Source organism: Artemia franciscana, chromosome 2, assembly GCF_032884065.1.
Source record: "Artemia franciscana chromosome 2, ASM3288406v1, whole genome shotgun sequence".
NCBI classification, from domain to species: domain Eukaryota; kingdom Metazoa; phylum Arthropoda; class Branchiopoda; order Anostraca; family Artemiidae; genus Artemia; species Artemia franciscana.
In genome coordinates, this window is record NC_088864.1 from 8780272 (window position 1) to 8805421 (window position 25150).

The window sequence follows — 25150 nt, forward strand, 5'->3', positions numbered from 1 at the left end:
AAAAAAAAACAAAAAAAAACAAACAAATAAACACGCACCCGTGATTTGTCTTCTGGCAAAAAATACAAAATTCCACATTTTTGTAGATAGGAGCTTGAAACTTCTACAGTAGGGTTCTCTGATACGCTGAATCTGATGGTGTCATTTTCGTTAAGATCCTACGACTTTTAGGGGGTGTTTCCTCCTATTTTCCTAAATAAGGCAAATTTTCTCAGGCTCGTAACTTTTGATGGGTAAGACTAAACTAGGTAAGTTTCATCTTTTGATGAAACTTATATATTTAAAATCAGCATTAAAATGCGATTCTTTTGACGTAGCTATTGATATCAAAATTCAATTTTTTAGAGTTTTGGTTACTATTGAGCCGGGTCGCTCCTTACTACAGTTCGTTACCACGAACTGTTTGATTGTTGATTTGGATTTGTGGATATTAGCCTCCCTCAAATTCAAGGCAGCCCTGGATCAAACAGTTTGTAGTAGTAAACTGTAAGTGGAGAGCGACCCTCTTCGATAGAAAGCCCAGCCTCAAAGAAACCCCAAGAAACTAATGTTTTATAAAAATATTGACAGGAACAAAGTTTATAAATCACTTACTCTGAATATGTAAAGGCTCCATCACAATGAGATTTCTCTAATACCGAGGCTTACCTATTGCTGATTTGAGCCAATCAGAAAATTCTATGAAAAGTCTGATTATTTCGAATTAGCGCTAACTAATTCTCGTTATTACCAAAATCTCGCTATGGATAGGCCTTAAAACGTGTTGGTTTTGAATTTACTTACTAAAACCTATCAACGAATGGAAATTAGTACAATCTTAGATAAAAGAATTAAATTCCTCCCAAAAAGGGCACGGTCTTGATGGAAACTATGTAATTAAATTTGATATGTACGAGAAACCTAAAGCCACTATATTCTTTTCTAAAGTAACAAGAGAAAACACTAAATGAAATTGTCACCTTCCAGCATTTTGGCCCTTTTAACATAAATTTTAGCCAGACCAGGGAAAAATACAATCGAACAAATTGTAAATAATTGGAGAATTTTATTTTTTTATATTTTCCTTCATTTACTTTCTTATATATTTAGTTTATGATGTATTTTAAACCATATTAAACACATAGTTTACTTTAGTATATATTCGCTTCATAAAAATACTTTTTTACTGTATAGTTAGTTAAATAATTTCAAAGCGATGCTTCAAATTAGCTGATAATTAAGGTGGTACAGTTAAAACTTATTTTTCTGCCTCAGGGAAATAAGCGGTGAGGATTATAGGATAGCATCCATATGTTGTATTTCTTGGGCATCGTAAATGAAACCTTTTTAAACCCTACTACCAAATCGCCAACTTCCTTTCATCGGTGACAACCATAAACCGACGTAGAAAAAATGTCAGATAATCTTACTACAAAGAACCAGTTTATATGAACGGTAGCTAGATTAATGGCATGACCCGGCCACCCTTGAAGTAAAATTTAAGAAGAAAAAATTCACACGCGTTTTTCAAATGGAGCAGAATTGTATGCCGTCTTGAACAAAACAACGTGTGACAATTTCTGGCTTCAACTGGGTATGACCTTTTAAACCTATCCGCCTTCAACGGGTATATGCATCTCATTAAACAATGTTTTATGTCATTAAAAATTTAAAGTTCATATCTGGGGTCACCATTATTCTTATAAATTAGATTTATGTACTCTTGTCCAAAGACTATGGGTTACTTATAAGAGGGGAATCTGGCGCTAGATTTCATCTTTGCTGTCCTTGGTGTTCTAATAGTTTAAACCCAAAAATCCAAGGAAACTCCTTTGAAATGAATAAATGAAATAGGGAACTAAAGCAAATATACAGACTGTTTGGTAGAGGAAGTAGTAAGGGTTTTAGATCTCATATTCTGGGGGGGGGGCAAGGTATACCCAAGGAGTGTAAAAACATAAGATAAAAGGAATTTAATGTCATAAAACTGGGGTAGTAGCTGCTCTCCCCCTCTGCCCAGGCCTAGAACCGCCACTGGGAGGAAAGTGTTAGAGTTTTTGGCGCTTTTATTTGGAATCCAGGCCTGCTTTGTACGGCCTATGGGTTTCAGTATTTCAACTTTTCTAGAGTACAGAGTCAGTGGTGGATTTGGTTTTAGGGGGGTAGAAAGGGCACTTGTCCTGGGTGCAGAAATTTTAGGAGTACAAGATTTCAAATAAATAATCTAACAGCTATAATCATTTTGTAATTTTAAAGTTTCATTTTTATTAAAATAAAACATAGGGCGCAGTTAGCAGTAAGTATAAGCAAATTGAATCGAACATTTTCACTTTTCCTTTATTTTCGTCACCATTCCTTTATAATAAAAGTAAATAGTCAAGACAATAATTCAACACGACACATTTCCTAAAAAAACCTAGAGATATGTTAGAATTAATTGCGCAATTTAGAGATGAAGGGGTCTTCGCAAACGTAAGAGTTGTCTATCAACTATTGTTAGCAATGGCACTGTCGGTGGCCATTAATGAGGGTTCGTTTATCTTAGATCTACCAGAGCAAGGAATGGCGAATAGGGTATCAATAAAACATCGCCAGACATTACGGAGCTGAGCTGCAGCCTTGACGTTCTCCCCCTGTGGTTGAAGAGGCATCTCCCCTCTAATCAGACCCTGTTTATACTGGCGTCGCAAGGTGTGTCTTGAACGACCTCTTTTGTGCTTCCCTTCAGGGAACCACTAATAAAATTCACATGGGAGTCTTAGGAGCGACCTTAAAACTTCAAAACGATCAGAAATTATTCCGTATATGAAAAGGGTCGCCCCCTCAACGCCCCGCTCTTTACGCTAAAGTTTTTTATTGTTTTAAAAAGTAGAATTGTGACAAAGAGTCAAGCTTTAGCGCAAAGAGCAGGGCGTTGAGGAGGGGATAGCCCCTTTCATATACAGAATAATTTCTGTTCGTTTTAAGTTTTACTGTTGCTCCTTATTTTCAGTTAAAAGAACTTGCTTTTCTTTTTAATTTCTGAACATTTTTCAATTAATCCAGGTTTTGATTTTGGCTCATTGTACATGAATAATTAAAACGAAATTTGCGTATTAATTTTTGCTTTTTTTGGCTAATTGGCTTTATCAAAGTTTTGATCGGACGATTTTGAGAAAAAGAGCCAGGGGAGGGAGCCTTCCATAGCCAGCTAGAGTTGCCCTCCGATATTTTTCTTTACTTATAAAGCCCACTAGAACTTTTAGTTTTATTTACGAACGTTTTTATTAGTAATAAAATACGTAATACCTAACGAATTAACCTACGTAACGAACTTCTATATTCGTGTATTTTTATTACGTATATGAGGAGGTTCGCCCCCTCGTCAATACCTCGCTCTCTACACTAAAGTTCGAATTTTGTTCCAATTCTTTAAGAATGACCCCTGAATCACAAAGACCGTTTAATTAGAATAAATAGCTCTTTTAAATTACCAAAAATACTTTAGTGCGAAGAGTGAGGTATTGGGGAGGGGTCGAACTCCTTCATATACGTAATAATTTCTGTTCGTTTTAAGTTTTAATGTTGTTCCTTACTTTCAGGTGAAAAAAATTGTCTTTTTTATTTAATTTCTCATTGTTTTTTAAATAATACTGGAAAATCCAGCGCCTCCTTCATGGAAATTCCCTTCCCCCATGATAAATTCATGGTAAATTTTATATGATAAATGATAAATTTTTCCCTCATGATAATTTTTTTTCGAAAATAAGGCACATTTTCTTCTCTAAACTTTTGCTGGGTAGGACTGAACTTGATGAAACTTATATATTTAAAATCAGCACTAAAATGCAATTCTTTTGATGTAGTTATTCGTATCATAATTCCGTTTTCTTAGAGTTTTGGTTACTATTGAGCAGGGTCGCTCCTTCCTACAGTTCGTTGCCACGAACTGTTTGAAACTCTAACAAAACAAAGGAGACACTTGAGTGAGTCTTCTGAAGTGTTTCTTCAAAGCGGAGGTCCTTGCAAAAATACTTGTTTTTTGTCATTTTTCTTTGTTTCTTCAATGGGCTAAAAATCAAACTTGTTCTATTGGTTTTCTTAATTATTTTGATAGTTCTTTGTTTTTCATCATACGTCAATGGCGCCATCCGTGGAAACTTTGGGAAAGAAAACTGGCCTCGTACAATGGAATTTATTTCAGTGTGGCCAAGTTTTGGGTAGATGTTAAATCCTAAAAAGTATAAAAAAACGAATTATCGATGCTACTTCTACTACTAACAAATCACTGCAGCACCAAGCCGCCTGAGACCAACACAGCTACATATCATGCTTCATGTCCCTCCTACATCCCAGTTTATTCAAAGCCTCCCTCTTTAGACCCTCCCAAAAAGTTCCCATTTCCTTTAAATCTTTTTAATGACATTCTCCCACCCTAACTGCAGACGACCTGCTTTCCTCTTAGCTCTTGACGGTTGGCCCAAAAGGACAATCTTCGAAAATCTGTCATCCTTCATCCGTAGAACGTGCCCTAGCAATCTCAACCTTTCTCTCTATATAGCCTTAGAAAGCGGGATTGAACCTCACTTTTTGTACAGCCTACTCTTTGAATGTATCCAAAACAATCCGTAATCAGAACAATTACTGGTAGGATTTTAAAAACTTTAAGGAATTCGTGGATTAGGGTGCCAGCCTCATCCCTCTGGTGTGTGAACCTAGAAAAACTTAAGAACTAAGGTTGCTTTAACATATGCTAAATATTGTTTCAAATCATTAAAGTGCGTGTTCCCACAAAGGCCTAAACTGCTTGAAAGAAGTGAAACTAAGCTTAAGAATTAACTCGTAACATCGTAGGCAATGAAATGTACATATTCCTATGTTTTTCTCCCCTTCCCTGAAATGTCGGACCCCCCTACCCTACCCTTCCAAACAAAGCTCTGCGTGCCTTCCTTGTATTCACATTGCATTGATAGACTAAAGGTCAGACTTGCATTCTATTCTTTTGCTGTTATATAAACCGATAATGATCCATGTACTTTAAATGTCGGCCTAATTTAAACAAAGCACCAAACGACATGTAGACCGTAGGTGGACCCTAGGTATTTCTAAAATTGTAAGTAACGTTATCTAGCCCAAGGGGGTAACCACTTTTTGCTAAATGGTGCACATTTCAGAACGCCACTTATGTCGCACAGCTCAGCCTTGCTTAAGACCACCACAGTTGGAAGAGTTTTTGTCTCGCTTGGCACACTTAGGACACGCTTAGCACTTGTCACCAGATGCACGTAATTTTTGAACGTGGACGCTCCCTCGGTCTAGTCAATATTTGTTAGAATGTTGAAAATATAATATTAGTCACTCAGAACAAAATTTAAAAGCAGGTACACGTAGCGTGGAGTCAATACGGTATCCAGAATGTTTGTTCGAGTGGGGCTATCTTTGTTCGGGGGAAGAGAAGTGAAGGTTACAAAAAAACTTTTAAAAACTCATCAAAATATTTTATATGTTTTTGTTGCGCTTTTACGAGTCGGACAAACATTTCTTACGGAGTGTTTCAAACCCCCTTACCCCTCCCCCCTTGGATACGGCCTCGAAAAATTTTTAACAGGCTCCACTGAAAGTAAAGATTCTTGTCCTGAAACCATAACACTTCTTAATTAATAGTGAGACAACCGATTTCCCTTAGTTACAGACACCTATAAATTCCATCGAAGACAGCCTATAAATTCAACAAAGGCATCAATCTAAAATCGCTACCAGACAGCCGAATTCGTTGGTGAAATACCTGGTTTTTTGAACCAAGACTGAAAACCATCAAGTTACATCGTTTTACCTTGTAATTACCAGAATCCCTACCCGCCTATCTAATGTCTCATCAGCCCTGATAGTATCACCTGCGTTTCATACCCCTCTCCGACAAAGCAGTTGAATATGGAAAGAAGGATGATTGATCTTTTTTAATCTTTTGGTTCTACTGTTGTATTCACGCCCTTAGCTTGTGGATAGGGGGTAATCAGTCAACCCCCTACAAAGGGTTTTGCACCCTGTCCAGCTTTACAAATTTGTTGGGGAGGAGTCAATAGATTATAAATTTATGCTCGGATGTTATCATCATCAAAGAATTCAAAGCATACATTCTAGTGATTTCCTTGTTTGAGACAGTAGTGTATGGTTTCTATGATAGTACATAATGCTGAGCGTAATTTTGCAACAGTTAAAAACATAAAATGGAGTAAAAGATAGCAGAAACAAAAGGCATATCATGATTACCCCCCTGGGGGAGGGGGGTAAAGAAATTGATGTATATGTATTTAATCTATACGATTTCATATAGATGTATATAAAATTATAGAAGATATTATGAAAATGGCGTAAAAAATATATTTAAACAATGACATCCAAAGCATCAATTTTTGGATTTGTATTGCTTTAGTTGCAGTCTATTTTAAACTCTATCCAACAATTCTCATAAAAGTTTCGGAAATTGATACCCGATTTCCGACTAATATTAATATCAATAATACCCCTTAAAAAGGAAACCACGAAATGGTGCATTCTCAAGTATCATTTTGCTGCCCAAGCAGTTTCCTTCCGTTTATACTAATAAAATAACTATTTATTCCCACGAAGGAGAACCTAGGAACGCTAATTCACTGAACGCAAGGAGGAGAGGCATGTTTTTTCGACTTTTTAAAATGAAGATACAAAAGAAGAAAAAATTTCGAGATCTAGGTGCGGAGCTACTTTTGCTTTTAAATATTTATAAAATGAAAATACCGAAAAAGATATTTTTTTCAAATCCCTCCTCAACGCCCTTCGCCGCACAGGTTTTGACCAGTATCTTTTTTTCTTTTTTTTTTCATTGAAATGACTTTTCTTGGTACTTTCTCTGAAAAAAAAAGACGACGAAATTGCTCCTCCTCTAGGTTTCTAAAAATATATTTTAGTCCCCTCCCCCTGTAATTTTAGTCAATTGACGCCATAGGTTACCCATGCGAGATTTTTAAGACTATAATAGGACTCCACGGCCGAATAAATCTACGGGGGTTCTGCGATAGGGGGTTGAGTGGATGGGAAGATATTTAGTCGTGAGTTTTGTCGTGGGACTTTTTGTTGGCTAGAGTTGTCGACTGTGGTCATCGACAAGAGCAGTTTACTTCACTTTAAATACCGAAAAAACAGGGTATTTTCAACTAGTATAATTTTAATTATTTTAGTTCGTTAGGGAGGGGGGATTAAGATACTTCGAGAGAAAGCTTTATTATGTAAGTTATTTTTGTGTCCCTTTTAGCTATTACGCAACCAAAATGCGGGTATTTTAAAGAGATTCTTGGAATTCTAGGAAGGCAGTCAACCCCAGAACCCTCCCCCTGGGCCTCCAATCAGATCCAGACGCCATTTGCCTGATTTTTCGGGAATTGTCTGGGGGATCGGGAATGATTTTTCGGGAATTGTCTTCTCTCCGTGTACAGGCCACATCAGACCCGACAATAAATCAGTATCACATAACTTATTTCTTGAAGGAGGTTAAATACAAAAAAGCAGAAAAATAAAACAAAACTGGACAATTCATATGAAAAGCATACAAAGTTATGTGTAAAATTTGGCAAAGACACAGGGAGAAAGGGAGGGCCTAAGGCTCCTCCCACCGAGTGTGTGGCTGCTTAGAAGTATCTTTACGAAAAAAAACATCAATTTATGGCGCTAGACCCAGCAATTTATTGGTAACCCTTTATTTGCTAGCAGACATTAAAAGTAACAGAGCTCAAGTCTAAATACCTCTATTTAAATTTTAATTGCGAGACCGCTCTCAAACTTTTGCAATTTAGTCTGGCTGGTTGAAATTTAGTCATAACCTTCCCAGTAATAGTTATGCTCATTGCGGTAACAAACCTTTGACTGTTCAATTAACTGTCATTTAACTTCTTTTGGAAGCAAAACGTGACGCAGGCTCACTAGATTTCGAAAATCTTTATAAAATTACGGATGTTATGCTGCTACTGTCCCAATTGAGCTACATGGAAAGGAGCAGCATGTACTAAAATAACTAATTTGCTGCTTTTACTTAAATGCAGTAGTTTAGAGTCTGGCCATGATGGAAGTTAGTCGAAATCTTTCCAGCAATAGTTATGCTCATTGCTGCGACGATGACTATTCGACTAACTATTATTTAGGTTCTTTTGGAAGATAAAACGCAAAGCAGACTCACTGGATTTTGAAAATCTGCATAGAATTTATGTGTTTTATGCTGCTACTACCAATTGAGCTACATGGAAGAGAGCATCATGTGCTAAAATAGCTAGTTTACTGCTTTTACTTAAATGCAGTAGTTTAGAGTCTGGCCATGATGGAAGTTAGTCAAACTTTTTCCAGTAATTGTTATGTTCATTGCTGCAACGATGACTATTCGACTAACTATCATTTAGGTTCTTTTGGAAGATAAAACGCAAAGCAGACTCACTGGATTTCGAAAACCTGAATACAATTTATGTCTTTTACGCTGCTACTGCCAATTGAGCTACACGGAATTGAACGATTTATTGGCTACTAAAATCATTAATTTATTTCTTTTATAGAAGTACAGTTGTTTAATGCCTTATTCGAAGTCATTCATAACCTATCCAGTAGTAGTTATGCTTATAACTGCAACAGATCTTTGACTGTTCAATTTGCTGTCATTTAACTACTTCTGGATGACCATGATGCAACTGTTCCAGTTGAGTAAGACACACGGAAAAAATATATCAAAGAATACTAACTGATAAACTGTTAAACAAGATAAACTGCTTTGGTGTAATAGTTTCGTTACTTTCATTGGCTTACGTCTGTGATGTATTTTTGTAAGTCAATCATAATATTCCTTATTTTTAGAAGTACAAATAACGCCCACTTTCAAAAACCCTATTGCTTTTTGGACCTCTTTTGGGATAATATAAGCCAGTAAAAAAAAGAAAAAAAAGGAAAGTAAACGTCCACCTGATTGGTTCTACTTTGTCTAGTTTTTAGCCAGTAAAAAGAGGGATAAGTTTTTGGCATAAGATTTGTAACATAAAAATCTTAAAAGAGCGATAAGCTTTTGGAATAAGATTTTTAATATAAAAATCTTGTAAAAATTTAATAAAAAAAACTTAATTATAAAAATTTTATTGTAAAATTTTAATAAAAAAATCAGACAATGCTTCAATGTCTTAGTTGACAGACCACTTCCCGGCTTTAAACCGTTTACTAAACCCTTGAAAAAACGTGTTGTACCGCGAAGAGGGGTGAAGACAGAAACTTATGTCTAAGGGAGTTAGAATTGACAAGAAAAAGCAGGCGAATTATATTAATAGCATTGGGATGATTTGAGAAAGATTTTTGAAAAAGTCCGCAAAAATGTTTCTTTGATTCTACATTACGTCCTGTAAATATGTTAAATGGGATGAAACGTAGAACTTTGGCCACACTGTGGCCATTTGGGATGAGATGTGGTCATTTAGTAGGGGTCGTTTGTGAGGAAGATTCTTGAGTATGAAGGCTCGTTTAGTGAAATATTCCCGAGAATTTTAAGATTTTGCCTGTAAGTTCCCCGTTGTTTTTTAAGTTGCACAAAACTGCTTGAAAATGACAGCAGCCATCTGCCTGTCTGTCTTTTTCCCATAAGTTTTTGGTTTTATTTCTATATTGCAGTTTCATTTGGCATTATATCATGGGAAATATTATGATATTTGCATTGTAACTTAAGAATGCTTCTATTCACTAATAGGTTCTTCACATCCATCTTGGTTTGCTATCACTAAAAGATTTTTACATAAATCGAATATGGATCCTTTTACTATGGCAAAGTAGCTAAGGCCCAATTTAGCTGCCATAAAATGGGGGTCTTAAAGATCAGGGATTGAGGTTTTAATGGCTGAGAAAGCTTCCCTTTTTCGAGCTACTATTATTAGAAACTATCAAAGCCATATTTATTATTCATCCATTGTATTAGGGCTTCTAGACATATAAAGACACTTATCTGGCTGAGTTGCCACATCAGACAATCCGCAGTGTAGCCAGGCCCTTTTTTGATTGTGTCCAAAACATCAGTGCATAGTAACAAAGGGAGGGATAAGGGGAATTCTTCAACTTCGGGGATTAACCCTTTCTGGATAAGAGATTTGGACCTTGAGATTTGGGACCTCTAAGATCGAACTAAAAAACAACATTTTAAGATGAACGAAAAAATCAGATGAGTTGTGCCGATGTTTTGTAACACCACACCTCCTGGAAACGCAATAGACCTCCACCTCCCTAAAGCTCTTCCTGCGTCTATATATTAGGACACACAAAGTATTTCATAGGCAGCGCAGTTGCGCTGCCTAAGTAAAGAGCGATGTGGACACAATGTATTATTTTTTTCTTTCTTTTTCGTTCAGACCAGGGCACTTCGTATCGAAGGAGTAGTCATAGAAGCTTCAAGAAGGAATCATTCGATTGGAAATTGAACGGGCTAGTGCCCTTTAGTAGAAAGTGATTGAAGGGCAACTAGCCCCCCTCCCTCACCCACTATTCCCCCAAACACACCCAGTCAAAATTTTGTGATAGCCATTTTGTTAATGTAGCTGAAAGGTCCAGAAAGAATTGTATTTGGGTATGACAACCCCCCTAAAGCCCTCTGGGCAAGGGTTGAAAGTAACGCCCATGGGGCATATAAGGTTTATATAGAAAAGGTGATCGTACAAACTTCGGATGGGGCTTATCGGATGGTTAATCAGAAGTTTTAGTGCCCTTTTTGAAATTCAGAGTGATGGAAGAGTGGAAACACGCCCCACACTGTGTATTTTCCCGAAATGCTTATGATAGAAATTTTGAAATGGTCATTTGTTGTCGTAGAAACTTCGAAAAGAACTCATTCGATTGGAATTCGAAAGGGCTAGTGCCCTTTTTTATAGTCAAAAGTGATTGGAGGGCAACAAACTCCTCCCACGCCCACCATTTCCCCAAACACATTCAATCGAAATTTTTAGATAGCTATTTTGTTCAACGTAATTGAAAGGTCCTGAAATTATGTGTTTGAAGGTGAGAACCCCCCCAGCCCCACAGCACTAAGGGCAAGGCTTGCTATGCCCTGGGGACATATAAGGCATATATAGAATGGGTGACCGTATAAATTTGCATACCCCCCACCCGCCCTCGTATTTTCCCAAAATGTATATGATAGAAATTTTGAGGTGGCCATTTGTCGTCGTAGAAACTTCGAAAAAGCTCATTCAGTTGGAAATTGAAAGGGCTAGTGCCCCTTTGTAATAGTCGAAAGTGATTGGAGGGCAGCTATCCCCCCTTCCCACACCCATCATTTCCCCAAACACATCCAATCAAAATTTTGAGATAGTCATTTTGCTCAACGTAATTGAAAGGTACATAAATTCTGTCTTTGAGGATGATGATCCCCCCCCCCGAGCCCTCAAGGCAAGAGTTGTAAGTTATGCCCTGGAGCATTTAAGATTTATAAATCTTATAAATGATCGTATAAACTTTGGAGGGGGCTCGCTGGATTGGTAATCAGAGGTTCTAGTGCTTTTTTAAGATTGAAAGTGATTGAAGGGTGGAAAACCCCCTCCAAACCTCGTATTTTCCCGAGATGCATCTGATAGAAATTTTGAGATGGCCATTTTTGTCGTAGAAACTTCGAAAAAGTGTCATTCGATTGAAAATTAAAAGGGTTAGTTCCCTTTTTGTTGGTCAGAAGTGATTGGAGGATAACAAGCCCCTCCCTCCACGCCCATCAATTGCCAAAACACAACAAATAACAATTTTGAGATAGCCATTAGTACTTATGTATTATACGAGAAACCCACTCGAGAACTTGTATCGTGAACATGTGACATTACCCATTTTTTACAGTGTTAATACCAGACAATTAGCTTCGGATCGGTGGAAAAATACATTGTAGCTATATTTTAATTGAATATTTAGTTTGTATATTGGTTAATTTAAGTTACGTATTTAATATAATGCTCTCTGGGCGGCCCCCCTTGAGAAACGGGCAATATCTCATGTTCGCGATACAAGTTCTTGAGTGTGTTTACCGTATAACACATAAGTACCTAGCCATTCTTTCAGCGTAGTTGAAAGGTCTGGAAATTATGTTTTTGACAAACCCCATACCTTCTCAAGACATGAACATGATTTGCACTTTACTGAAAAAAAATGGCTATGGATTGTCAGTTTAGTATACATATACTGATATATATTCCTTAAAGCTTTAATATTTTTTTTTGTTTATTAAAGCTAAAAAAGTTAAAACTTTGAAACGTATTTTGTCATTTAATGTCGTAGGATGAAAGGTTCAGAATTGCTTTTGAGTCTTAAACGGGAAAGTGAAGGCAAAACAGATATTTTTGTTTCAAAACAAACAAGACAAGATAAGTTCTTTCTAAAATAAGATTAATAACTGATAATTATAAATTATAGCTATTAAGCTATTATTTTAAGAAATTTATATTGTTGATGTGCAATGTTACCGATATTTGAAATAACCATTTGTTCAAAAACAGTCCAAAGACCACATAGCAAGGCCTTTCGGATTGACACAATCCCTAGAGAGCGGGGGCCAGGGTCGTAAGCTATGCCTCAGGGGCATATAAGCGTTTTATGGAAGGTGTGGTTGTTTGAGCTTTAGAATAAGCTCAATTGATTGGAAATGTGTACTTCTAGTTCCTTTTTAAGAATCCAAATTGATATAGGGCAACTGGCCTCTCTCTCCCTGACAACCGGTTTTCCCCAAACGCAGCCAATCAAAACTGTGATATAGCCGTTTTGTACACAATAGTCCAACGAGCATATAACAATGACTTCAAGGTGGACACGATCCTCCAGAGCCCAGGTGCAAGGGTTGTAAGTTATGCCCCGGGCGTATAAGGCTCTTACGGAACGGATGGTCGTATAAACCTCGGGTCGGATGGGGCTTATTCGATTGGAAGTTGGAAGATATACTGCCCTTTTTAAGAGTCAAAAGTAAAAGGAGGACAGCCAGCCTCCCCCCACAATCCTATCATTCTCCAAAACGCATCTAATCAAAATTTTAAGAGAACTATTTTGTCCAGCATTATTGAAAGATCCAGTAATCGTGTCTGTGGGGATGTCAACCTCCCCACATTCCTCAGGTTAAGGCCCGTAAGTTTGGCTATTCGTTCATTGCTTACATATAGTACATGTCATTGAGAAAGGTATTCATGTTCGAACTTCATTTTCCAAAAAGATAAAGGGAAAACAGGTGAGCTTTTCAGAGAATGTTGATGAGAGTGTTGAACTAAATCAAAACATGTTATGTATTTACGGATTGTCAAAAGGGTGCAACTCATGAGTGACTAGATATATCAATTTGGAACTTTCAGGAAATCATAAGGGACATAATCAAAAAGGGAATATTTGTATGCTACCACTGTTACTACAATTACCACAAGTCACACCTATACGGAAGGCCGACCCGATCATTGTTGATCGGATATATTTATTTTTTGATCAGTCTATCTCAAATCCCGTCTTCAAATTACAACAGATATGAGCCTGTTCATGAGGTAGAAACTTCGCGAGTCGCTGGCTGGACGCTGGTCTTCTTCGTTATTAAATACAAAAAAAAAACAAGTTTTTTAACTGAAAATAAGGAGCGATATTAAAACTTAAAACGAACTGAAATTACTCCGTATATGAAAGGGGCTGTTTCCTCCTCAGTGCCCTGCTCTTTACGCTAAAGTTTGACTCTTTCTGTCAACTTTACTTTTTAAAACAGTAAAAAACTTTAGCGTAAAGAGCGAGGCGTTAAGGAGGGGACAACCCCTTTCATATACGGAACAATTTCTGTTCGTTTTAAGTTTTAATGTCGCTCCTTACTTGCAGTTACTGTTAAAATTACTGCAAAAATTACTATATACAAAACTGCTGTATATAAATAGTAAAAAAAAATACTGTATGCAAAAGTCGAAAATTTCTTAAGGCAAACTTCCGAAGCATATTAGAACTGCGGGATGTGGCTGTAATTATCGTGAATGAAAATCAACTTATTAAATCTATGTGGACTGAGTCCGTTTCTCTTCTAGGTCACTATCATAGTCACTATCAGACCTACCACCAAAAATAGTCTTTCTGCGGTCACACTAGTTGCAGGAATAGACAATAACCTAAAGCTTACTTAACAGCTCATTAAATTGGAAATTGAAAGGGCCAGTGCCCTTTTTAATGGTCAAAAGTGCTTGGAGGGCAACAAACCTCCCCCCACGCCCACCATTTCCCCAAACACATATAATCAAAATGTTGATATAGCCATTTTGTTCAACGTAATTGAACGGTTCGAAAATTTTGTCTTTAAGGATGACCCCCCCCCATCACAGCCCTCAGGGCAAGGGTTTTAAGTTACATCCAGGGAGCATATAAGGTACATATAGAAATAGTGATCGTATAAACTTCGGAGGGGGGCTCATTGGTTTGGTAGTCAGAAGTCCTAGTGCCCTTTTTAAGATACAGAGTGATTGGAGAATAGACCCCTCCCCCTCACCAGGTTTCCCCGAAATTAATCTGATACAAATTTTGAAATGGCTATTTGTTGTCATAGAAACTTCGGATCATTTGAATGGAATTGAAAGGGCGAGTGACCTTTTTAATATTTGAAAGTGATTAAAGGGCAACTAACCTCCCTCCCATGCCTAGCCTACTATTTCCCCAAACACATCCAATCAATATTTTTAGTTAGCCATTATGTTCAACGTAATTGAAAGGTCTGGAAATTATGTCTTTGAGGATGACAACTGCCCCCCACAGCTCACAGGGGAAGTGTTGTAAGTTATGCATAGAAAGGGTGATCGTATAAACTTCGGAGGGGCTCATTGGATTAGTAATCAGAAGTTCTAGTACCTTTTGTAAGATTCAGAGTGACTAGTGGGTGGGTAAACCCCCCCTCTTAACCTCATATTTTCTCAAAATGCACCTGATAGAAATTTTGAAATGGCCATTTGCTGTCGTGGAAACTTCGAAAAAGCCTCATTCGATTGGAAGTTGAAAAGACTAGTGCCCTTTTCATTGGTCAAAAGTGATTGGAGGGCAACAAGCCTCTCCCCCATGCCCACCAATTCCCAAAACACATCTAATGAAAAGTTTGAGATAGGCAATTTGTTCAGCGTAATTGAAAGTTCTGGAAATTGTGTCTTTGACAACCCCCATACTTTCTCAAGAACAGAACATAATTTCCACTTTACTGAAAAAAAATTAAAGTTTTCACTTTGTTTTTGCTTGTTTAAAATGTTATTACCAGATATATGAAGGGGAAGTTCTCCCTCTTGCACTCAAATTACAGTGCGAGTGTCTGGTCCCCTGTTTAAAGTGACAAGAGATCAGAGGGCATTCTAAATAAGTAAAAAAACAAGAGCTAAGAGCTCATATGGCACTTGTGACGAGGTCGGAAGAGCCGAGAGCTCATATGGTACGAGGTCGGAAGAGCCAAGAGCTCATTTGGACGAGGTCGGAAGAGCCAAGAGCTCATTTGGCACTTGTGAGAAGGTCAGAACCTAAAGTTAAACTTTATAGCACAAGATCCTTCTAAATATCAAATTTCATTAAGATCTGGTCACCCTTTCGTAAGTTACAAATACCTCAATTTTCAAAATTACCTCCCCCCTCCCAATTCCACCAAAGAGAGCAGATCCGGTCCAGTTATGTCAGTCACGTATCTTAGACAGGTTTCTATTCTTCCCATCCAGTTTCATCCTGATCTCACCGCTTTAAGTATTTTCTAAGATTTCCGGTCCCCCCAACTGTCCCCCCCCCAATTACGTTTGATCCGGTTGAGATTTAAAATAAGATATCAGAGTTACGAGGTCCTTCTAAATATGAAGTTTCATGAAGATCCGATCACTCCTTCGTAAGTTAAAAATACGTTATTTTTCTTATTTTTCAGAATTACCCCCCCCCCCCCCGCAATTGAGCGGATCCGTTCCAATTATGTAAATTACGTATGCAAGACTTTTGCTTATTTTTCCAACCAAGTTTCATCCCAATCCTTCCAATCTAAGGGTTTCCCATCATTTTAGGTCTCCCCACCCCAAACTTCCCCCAATGTCACCAGATCCGGTCAGGATTTAAAATAAGAGCTTTGAGCCACGATATCCTTCTAAAAATCAAATTTCATGGAGATCCAATCACCCATTCGTAAGTTAAAAATACCTCATTTTTTCTAATTTTTCAGAATTAACCCTCCCCCCCCAACTACCCAAAAGAGAGCGGATCCGTTCCGTTTATGTCAATCATCTATCTAGGACTTGTGTTTATTTTTCCCACCATGTTTCATCCCGATCCCTCCACTCTAAGTGTTTTCCAAGTTTTAGGTTTCCCCCTCGCAACTCTCCGCCCCCATCACCAGATCCGGTCGGGATTTAAAATAAGAGCTCTAAGACACGATATCCTTCTAAACATCAAATTTCATTGAGATCCGATCACCCGTTCGTAAGTTGAAAATACCTCATTTTTCTAATTTTTAAGACTTACTCCCCCCCTCCCAACTACCCCAAAGAGAGCAAATAAGTTCCGATTATGTCAATCATGTATCTGGGACTTGCGCTTATTTTTCCCATCAAGTTTCATCCCGATCCCTCTACTCTAAGTGTTTTCCAAGATTTTAGGTTTCCCCCCTCCAACTCCCCCCAATGTCATCAGACCCAGTCGGGATTTAAAATAAGAGCTCTGAGACACAATATCATTCCAAACATCAAATTTCATTAAGATCCAATCACCCGCTCATAAGTTAAAAATACTTCATTTTTTCTATTTTTCCGAATTAACCGGCCCCTTCTCCCCCCCCCAGATGGTCAAATCGGGAAAACGACTATTTCTAATTTAATCTGGTCCGGTCCCTGATACGCTTGCCAAATTTCATCGTCCTAGCTTACCTGGAAGTGCCTAAAGTAGCAAAACCGGGACTTTAGGTTTTCCCCCTCCAACTCCCCCCAATGTCATCAGATCCGGTCGGGATTAAAAATAAGAGCTCTAAGACACAATATCATTCCAAACATCAAATTTCATTAAGATCCAAATACCCGCTGATAAGTTAAAAATACTTCATTTTTTCTATTTTTTGCGAATTAACCGGGCCCCCACTCCCCCCCAGATGGTCAAATCGGGAAAACGACTATTTCTAATTTAATCTGGTCCGGTCCCTGATACGCTTGCCAAATTTCATCGTCCTAGCTTACCTGGAAGTGCCTAAAGTAGCAAAACCGGGACCGACAGACAGACCGACAGACAGACCGACAGACAGACCGACAGACAGACCGACAGACCGACAGAATTGGCGACTGCTATATGTCACTTGGTTAATACCAAGTGCCATAAAAAGTGTAAGTTTATCCAGGTTGTCAAAGAGCATAGATAAAATCTTTTGGGAATCATAGTTTTGTTTTTCAGGACAACTTCAGAAGGTATAAAGTTAAATTAAAAATTATACTGTTTGTGTCAGGATAAAAAAATTGTTGGAAAAGTTTCTCCAACAAACAAATAGCAACCCGTACTATGGATTTTTATAGAAAAGACTGAAAAGATACTCAATATTGTTTTTTCCATGAAAAAGACAATGTCAATAAAAAATGAACAGACATTAATTTAAAAATCTTTTCCACAAGACAATTTTTTCAAAGTATAATAAAGAGCTCCATTAAGCCAAGAATGAGGAAAAATAAAGTCAAATAATCTTCCAAGCTTAAAAATACCACAAATCACTATCAACAAATAAATGAAACTAAAACGAACAGAAATTACAATAAATAACCAAGTCAAATTCAAAACGAGCAAAAATAAATATGAGTTGGGCTGATAATCCCCATGCCTTCTCAAGACCAGAACACAATTTGCGCTTTACTGAAAACAAAATACTTTAAAATGTTGTCACCTTTCTCACATTTATGAATAAAAAACTATCAAAACCTTAAAGACTATATCTTAGTATATGTCAATTACACTGACAATCCACGGTCATTTGTTTGTTGTTGTTTTTTTTGTGGCAATAAAATAAGCTAAAAACCGACTACTTTACCTGTGTTCTAATTTAACCTGTATTTTTAGGACACATTGAAGGCAACATTTATCGAACTATCGAGGTGGACAAACGAAACTTCAAATGCTATTTATGTAACGCTACCACTCAATTGGAAATCTTCTAATTGTCTGGCTGGACGAGAGATGATAATGGACGATGCGGTGCTCAATTCTGAGCCATCTTTTGTTGTTGAAAAGCAATCATTTTTCAGCTCCCCCTGGGCAGAACAGTTTGGAGGCTGTGAAGCCAAAGGAAAAGCTGTTCATCTGCCCTTGGAGTTTTTAGCAGAAAAAAAGAATTTGAAAGGTAAATTATTTAATTATTTGATTATCTTGTCTATGAACAAAAAGAAGTAAATTGGACTACTGTAGCGAATTTGTTCTTTTTACAAATTTTACCAATTGCAAGAATCAGCATTATTCCTAAAGAGCGGCGATTTGGATGAATGCCAAAAGCTAGGAGAAAATTAAGAACTCTGAATTGAAAATATCAACCTTAGAAAGTAAATCGATTATCTCCATTTTTTAGTTAGCACAGTGATTATATTACCTGCAGTATGCATCGCAATTCTACTACTCTGGAACATTTTCCAAGGTGGTGGCGTCAATTTGAGGGGGACGGTAGGGTCATGTGTTCTCCATTAGTTTCTACTCCTAGATTTCATTGAAATTGCCTGTTTTCGGTATTTTCATTGAGAAAATGACAAATTTGCCCCTTTAATTTTTGAAAATATAGTTTTTACCCCCTCCTCCCTTAATTTTCGTGAATTGACTCTACTGTCCTGATGCAGGGAAGAGGCTACAATCCTGAAATTAGAAAAACGCTTTAGCTATGAATATAAAAATGTATAGCACTGATATGAATTTTCAATATATATTTATATGGTTGTGGTCTCCAAGTAAGAGATTACGCAATGTCAAACAGTTCGTGGTAACGAACTGTAGTAAGGAGCGACCCGGCTCAATAGTAACCAAAACTCTAAAAAATTGAAATTTTGATATCAATAGCTACATCAAATGAATTGCATTTCAATGCTGATTTTAAATATATAAGTTTCATCAAGTTTAGTCTTACCCATCAAACGTTACGAGCCTGAGAAAATTCACATTATTTAAGAAAATAGGGGAAACACCCCCTAAATGTCGTAGAATCTTAACGAAAATGACACCATCAGATTCAGCGTATCAGAGAACCCCACTGTAGAAGTTTCAAGCTCCTATCTACAAAAATGTGGAGTTTTGTATTTTTTGCCAGAAGACAAATCACGGGTGCGTGTTTATTTGTTTGTTTTTTTTGTTTTTTTTTCTTTTTCCAGGGGTCATCGTATCGACCAAGTGGTCCTAGAATGTCGCAAGAGGGCTCATTCTAACGGAAATGAAAAGTTCTAGTGCCCTTTTTAAGTGACCAAAAAAATTGGAGGGCATCTAGGCCCCCTCCCACGCTCATTTTTCCCCAAAGTCAACGGATCAAAATTTTGAGATAGCCATTTTGTTCAGCATAGTCGAAAACCATAATAACTATGTCTTTGGGGATGACTTACTCCCCTACAATCCCTGGGGGAGGGGCTGCAAGTTACAAACTTTGACCAGTGTTTACATATAGTAATGGTTATTGGGAAGTGTACAGACGTTTTCAGGGGGATTTTATTTTGTTTGGGGTGGGGCTGAGGGGAGGGACTATGTTGGAGGATCTTTCCTTGGAGGAATCTGTCATGGGGGAGGAAAAATTCAAAGAAAAAGGGCGCGGGATTTTCTAGCATTACTATAAGAAAACAATGAAAAATAAACATGAAAACGTTTTTCAAATGAAAGGAAGGAGTAGCATTGAAACTTAAAACGAACAGAGATTATTACGCATATGAGGGGTTCTAAAAATACTTTAGCATAAAGAGCGAGGTATTTAGGAGGAGATAAATTCCTCGCTCTTTATGCTAAAGTATTTTTAGTAATTTCAACTATTTATTCTACGGCCTTTCTGATTCATGGGTCATTCTTTAAGAATTGGGACAAAACTTACGATTTAGTGTAAAGAGCGAGGTATTAACGAGGGTACAAACCCCCTCGTATACATAATAAAAACATAAGATTATGAAAGTTTGTTACGTAAGTTAATTCTTAAGTTACGTATATTTTTTACTAATAAAAACGTTCGTTAGAAATTAAAAGTTCTAGTTGCCTTTTTAAGTAACCGAAAAATTGGAGGGCAACTAGGCCTCCTTCTCCAACCCTTATTTCTCAAAATCTTCTGATCTAAACTAAGAGAAAGCCATTTAGCCAAAAAAAGAATTATATACAAATTTCATTTTAATAATTTATGTGCAGAGAGCCAAAACCAAACATGAATTAATTCAAAAACGTTCAGAAATTAAATAAAAAAAAAACTAATTTTTTTAGCTGAAAGTAAGGAGCGACATTAAAACTTAAAACGAACAGAAATTACTCCGTATATGAAATGGGTTTCCATTTTACGAGTGGAATTCTTTTGGGGGAGGGGAGCTCAAACCCGGTAACCCCTCCCTCCCTGGATACAAGCTTGTATCTTAATGCTGTCTTTTAAATAACAAAGCCTAATGAAAGGAAACTTTATTTTGATAAAAGAAAGTTAATTATGCTTAGTATTATATTGCACCTTGAAATTTTACAACTGCCATTCAACTCAGTGACAGGCCTCTTTAGCAATAGCACGTCAACCCGTCAAAAACCAAAGATTTGTTTCTTTTTTTAATGACATGAAGTTATCCTCTTAAGAGATCATTTTGATCAGGCTATTTACTTTATTTTATTCAGAAACTAGCCGTTATGATGGTAAATAACGAAAGAATGCTTTTAGCTTTTTATGTTGAAATTTTTTTTTTGGTTTGTAATGTACACGTTGCAGGTGGACTTTTTAAATGTATTATCTTCATTTTGGTCCATTATATTTTCAAATATGTTATAACAGAAGGGGGAGGGTAGAAGTCTCCCAACAAACAAATACAAAGTAGAAACAATAGGGAAAATCTTTTCAAGACACTGGAAATCAGTTATGTGAATATTTCGGCCCTATGTCCAAGGGCCGTCTTCAGCACAACACGAGAACAAGAGAGAAAATATGTATATATAAATAAACTTACATTAAATTGTGAGCATTAAAACTAAATAATGTTTTTTAAAAAAAACTTTTTTTTCAAACAGTTCGTGGTAACGAACTGTAGTAAGGAGCGACCCGGCTCAATAGTAACCAAAACTCTAAAAAATGGAATTTTGATACCAATAGCTACATCAAAAGAATCGCATTTTAATGCTGGTTTTAAATATATAAGTTTCATCAAGTTTAGTCTTACCCATCAAAAGTTACAAGCCTGAGAAAACTTGCGTTATTTTAGAAAATAGGGGGAAACGCCCCTTAAAAGTCATAGAATCTTAACGAAAATCACACCATCAGATTCAGCGTATCAGAGAACCCTACTGTAGAAGTTTCGAGCTCCTATCTACAAAAATGTGGAATTTTGCATTTTTTTGCCAGAAGGCAGATCACGGATGCGTGTTTATTTTGTTTTATTTTTTTTTTTTTTTGTTTTTTTTTTTTGTTTTTTTTTTCCCAGGGGTGATCGTATCGACCCAGTTGTCCTAGAATGTTGCGAGAGGGCTCATTCTAATGGAAAGGAAAAGTTCTAGTGCCCTTTTTAAGTGACCAAAAAAATTGGAGGGCACCTAGGCCCCCTCCCACGCTAATTATCTTCCCAAAGTCAACGGATCAAAATTCTCAGATAGCCATTTTATTCAGCGTAATCGAAAAACCTTATAACTATGTCTTTGGGGACGACATACTCCCCCACAGTCCCCGTGGGAGGGGCAACAAGTTACAAACTTTGACCTGTGCTTACATATAGTAATGTTATTGGGAAGTATACAGGCGTTTTCAGGAGGATTTTTTTTGGTTTGGGGGAGGGGTTGAGAAGAGGGGGATATGCTGGGGAACTTTCCTTCGAGAATTTGTAATGGGAGAAGAAAATTTCCATGAAGGGAGAGCAGGATTTACTAGCATTATTTTAAAAAAAAAAAACAATTAAAAAATAAAAGTGAAAAAGCTTTTTCAGCTGGAAGTAAGGAACAGCAATAAAACTTAAAACAAACAGAAATTATTACCCATATGAGGGGCTCACCTCCTTCTAATATCTCGCTCTTTACGCTAAAGTATTTTCGGTAATTTCAACTACTTATTCTACGGCTTTTGTGATTCAGGGGGTCATTCTTAATGAATTGGGATAAAATTTAAGCTTTAGTGTAAAGAGCGGGGTACTGACGATGGGGCGAATCCCCTCATATATGTAATAAAAACATGAGAATACAAAAGTTCTTTACGTAAGCTAATTTATAAGTTACGTAAATCTTTTACCAATAAAAAGATTCGTAAAAAATTAAAAGTTCTAGTTGCCTTTTTAATTAACCAAAAAATCGGGGGCAACTAGGCTTCGTCCCCCGCTCTTTTTTTCTCAAAATCATTCGATCAAAATTATGAGAAAGCCATTGAGCCAAAAAAAAATATGCAAATTTCGTTTTGATTATTCCTCTGCGGAGAGCCAAAATCAAAACATGCATTGATTCAAAAACGTTCAGAAATTAAATAAAAAAACAAGTTTTTTCAACTGAAAGTAAGGAGTGACATCAAAACTTAAAACGCACAGAAATTACTTCGTATATGAAAGAGGCTGCTTCCTCATCAACGCCCCGCTCTTTACGCTAAAGTTTTTTACTGTTTTAGAAAGAAGAATTGAGGGAAAGAGTCAAACTTTAGCGTAAAGAGCGGGGCGTTGATGAGGAAGCAGCCTCTTTCATATACGAAGTAATTTCTGTGCGTTTTAAGTTTTGATGTCACTCCTTTCTTTCAGTTGAAAAAACTTGTTTTTTTTATTTAATTTAAAAACAGTCCTAGCATCCTTACTTCAACGAAGTTCAACCAGGACTGACGAAAAGAATGAAGTGAGAATATAAATTCATTCAAACTAAAAAGAAGAAAGTGGTTAAATGCAATTTCTCAGAGCCAACCTTGCTTTTTTAGCAGCCTGTCTCAAAGGCCTTTTCGTAGCTGGTTCAATACTATTACAAATCGGTTTAGTAAAATATTAAATAAAAAAAACTAGTTTTTTTAACTGAAAGTAAGGAGCGACATTAAAACTTAAAACGAACAGAAATTACTCCGTATATGAAATGGGTTGTCCCCTCCGCAGTCCCTCGCTCTTTACGCTAAAGTTTGACTCTTTGCCACAATTCTACTTTTTAAAACAATGAAAAACTTTAGCGTAAAGAGCGTGGGACTGCGGAGGGGACAACCCATTTCATATACGGAGTAATTTCTGTTCGTTTTAAGTTTTAATGTCGCTCCTTACTTTCAGTTAAAAAAACTAGTTTTTTTTATTTAATTTCTGAAAGTTTTTGAATTAATGCATTTTTGATTTTGGCTCTCCGCACATAAATTATTGAAATGAAATTAGTATATTAATTTTTTTTGGCTAAATGGCTTTCTCTTAGTTTTGATCTGACGATTTTGAGAAATAAGGGGTGGGGAAGGAGGCCTTGCTGCCCTCCAATTTTTCGGTTACTTAAAAAGGCTACTAGAACTTTTAATATTCAACGAACGTTTTTATTAGTAAAAAATATACGTAACTTAAGAATTAACTTACGTAACAAACTTTTATATTCTTATATTTTTATTATGTGTACGAGGGGGTTTGTACCCTCGTTAATACCTCGCTCTTTACACTAAATCGTAAGTTTTGTCCCAATTCTTTAAGAATGACCCCTGAATCAAAAAGGCCGTAGAATAAATAGTTGAAATCACTAAAAATATTTTAGCATCAAGAGCGAGGTATCTATCTCCTCCTAAATACCTCGCTCTTTATGCTAAAGTATTTTTAGAACCCCTCATATGCGTAATAATCTCTGTTCGTTTTAAATTTCAATGCTATTCCTTACTTTCATTTGAAAAAACGTTTTCATGTTATTTTTCATTGTTTTTTTTTATAGTAATGCTAGAAAATCCTGCGCCCTTTTCATTGAATTTTTCTTCCCCCGTGACATATTCCTCAAAGGAAAGATCCTCCCACAAAGCCCTCTCCCATCAACCCCACCCCCCAAACCAAAAAATCCCCATGAAAACGTCTGTACACTTCCCAATAACCATTACTATATGTAAACACTGGTCAAAGTTTGTAACTTGCAGCCCCTCCCTCAGGGATTGTGGGGGAGTAAGTCATTCCAAAGACATAGTTATTATGGTTTTCGACTATGCTGAACAAAATGGCTATCTTAAAATTTTAATCTGTTGACTTTTGGAAAAAAATGAGCATGGGAGGGGGCCTATTTGCCCTCCAATTTTTTGGTCACTTAAAAAGGGCACTAGAACTTTTCATTTCCGTTAGAATGAGCCCTCTCGCGACATCCTAGGACCACTTGGTCGATAAGATGACCCCTGGGAAAAAAAAAAAAACAAAAAACAAATAAATAAACACGCACCCGTGATTTGTCTTCTGGCAAAAAATACAAAATTCCACATTTTTTAGATAGGAGCTTGAAATTTTTGCTATAGAGTTCTCTGATATACCGAATGCGATAGTGTGATTTTCGTTAAGATTCTATGACTTTTAATTGATGTTTCCCCCTTTTTTCCAAAATAGGGCAAATTTTCTCAGGCTCGTAACTTTTGATGACAAAGACTAAATTAATTGAAACTTAATATTTAGAATCAGCGTAAAAATTCGAATCTTTTGATGTATCTTTTAGCATCAAAATTCCGTTTTTTAGAGTTTCGTTTACTATTGAGCCGGGTCGCCCCTTACTACAGTTCCTTACCACGAACTGTTTGAAAAGAAAATAATTCGGTATTTCGGGGCTTCTGACATTATTACTCCTTTGCGGAAGTTAGGCTCAATTGAAAAAGGATTATAGTTTTTCTCTGGGCCCCTTCCACCTCTTAGTTCGTTTATTTTCCCGTTAGTTTTCACCTGTTTTCGCTTTATAGTTGTGTTATCTCTTAGCAGTAGTTATGGTTGTGGTATATATGTTTTATCGCTCGTATAGTTGTGTTATTTTCAAATTATACTCCATAATAGAGAGGCTCCGAACACCCAGCATTGTATATTAAGCTCTTAATTTGACGTTTTTTTCTAACGTG

At 36.8% G+C, this 25150-nt stretch overlaps 1 protein-coding gene across 1 annotated transcript in view; it reads left to right on the top strand.

Annotated features, from left to right (window-relative positions):
• LOC136037049 (calcium-activated chloride channel regulator 1-like) overlaps window positions 1-25150 on the top strand; it is a 129827-nt gene that overhangs the window by 3149 nt on the left and 101528 nt on the right. The window contains exon 2 of the mRNA XM_065719480.1: window positions 18025-18304. Coding sequence (XP_065575552.1) covers window positions 18025-18304 — 280 coding nt within the window. The remainder of the gene's footprint in view (window positions 1-18024; window positions 18305-25150) is intronic.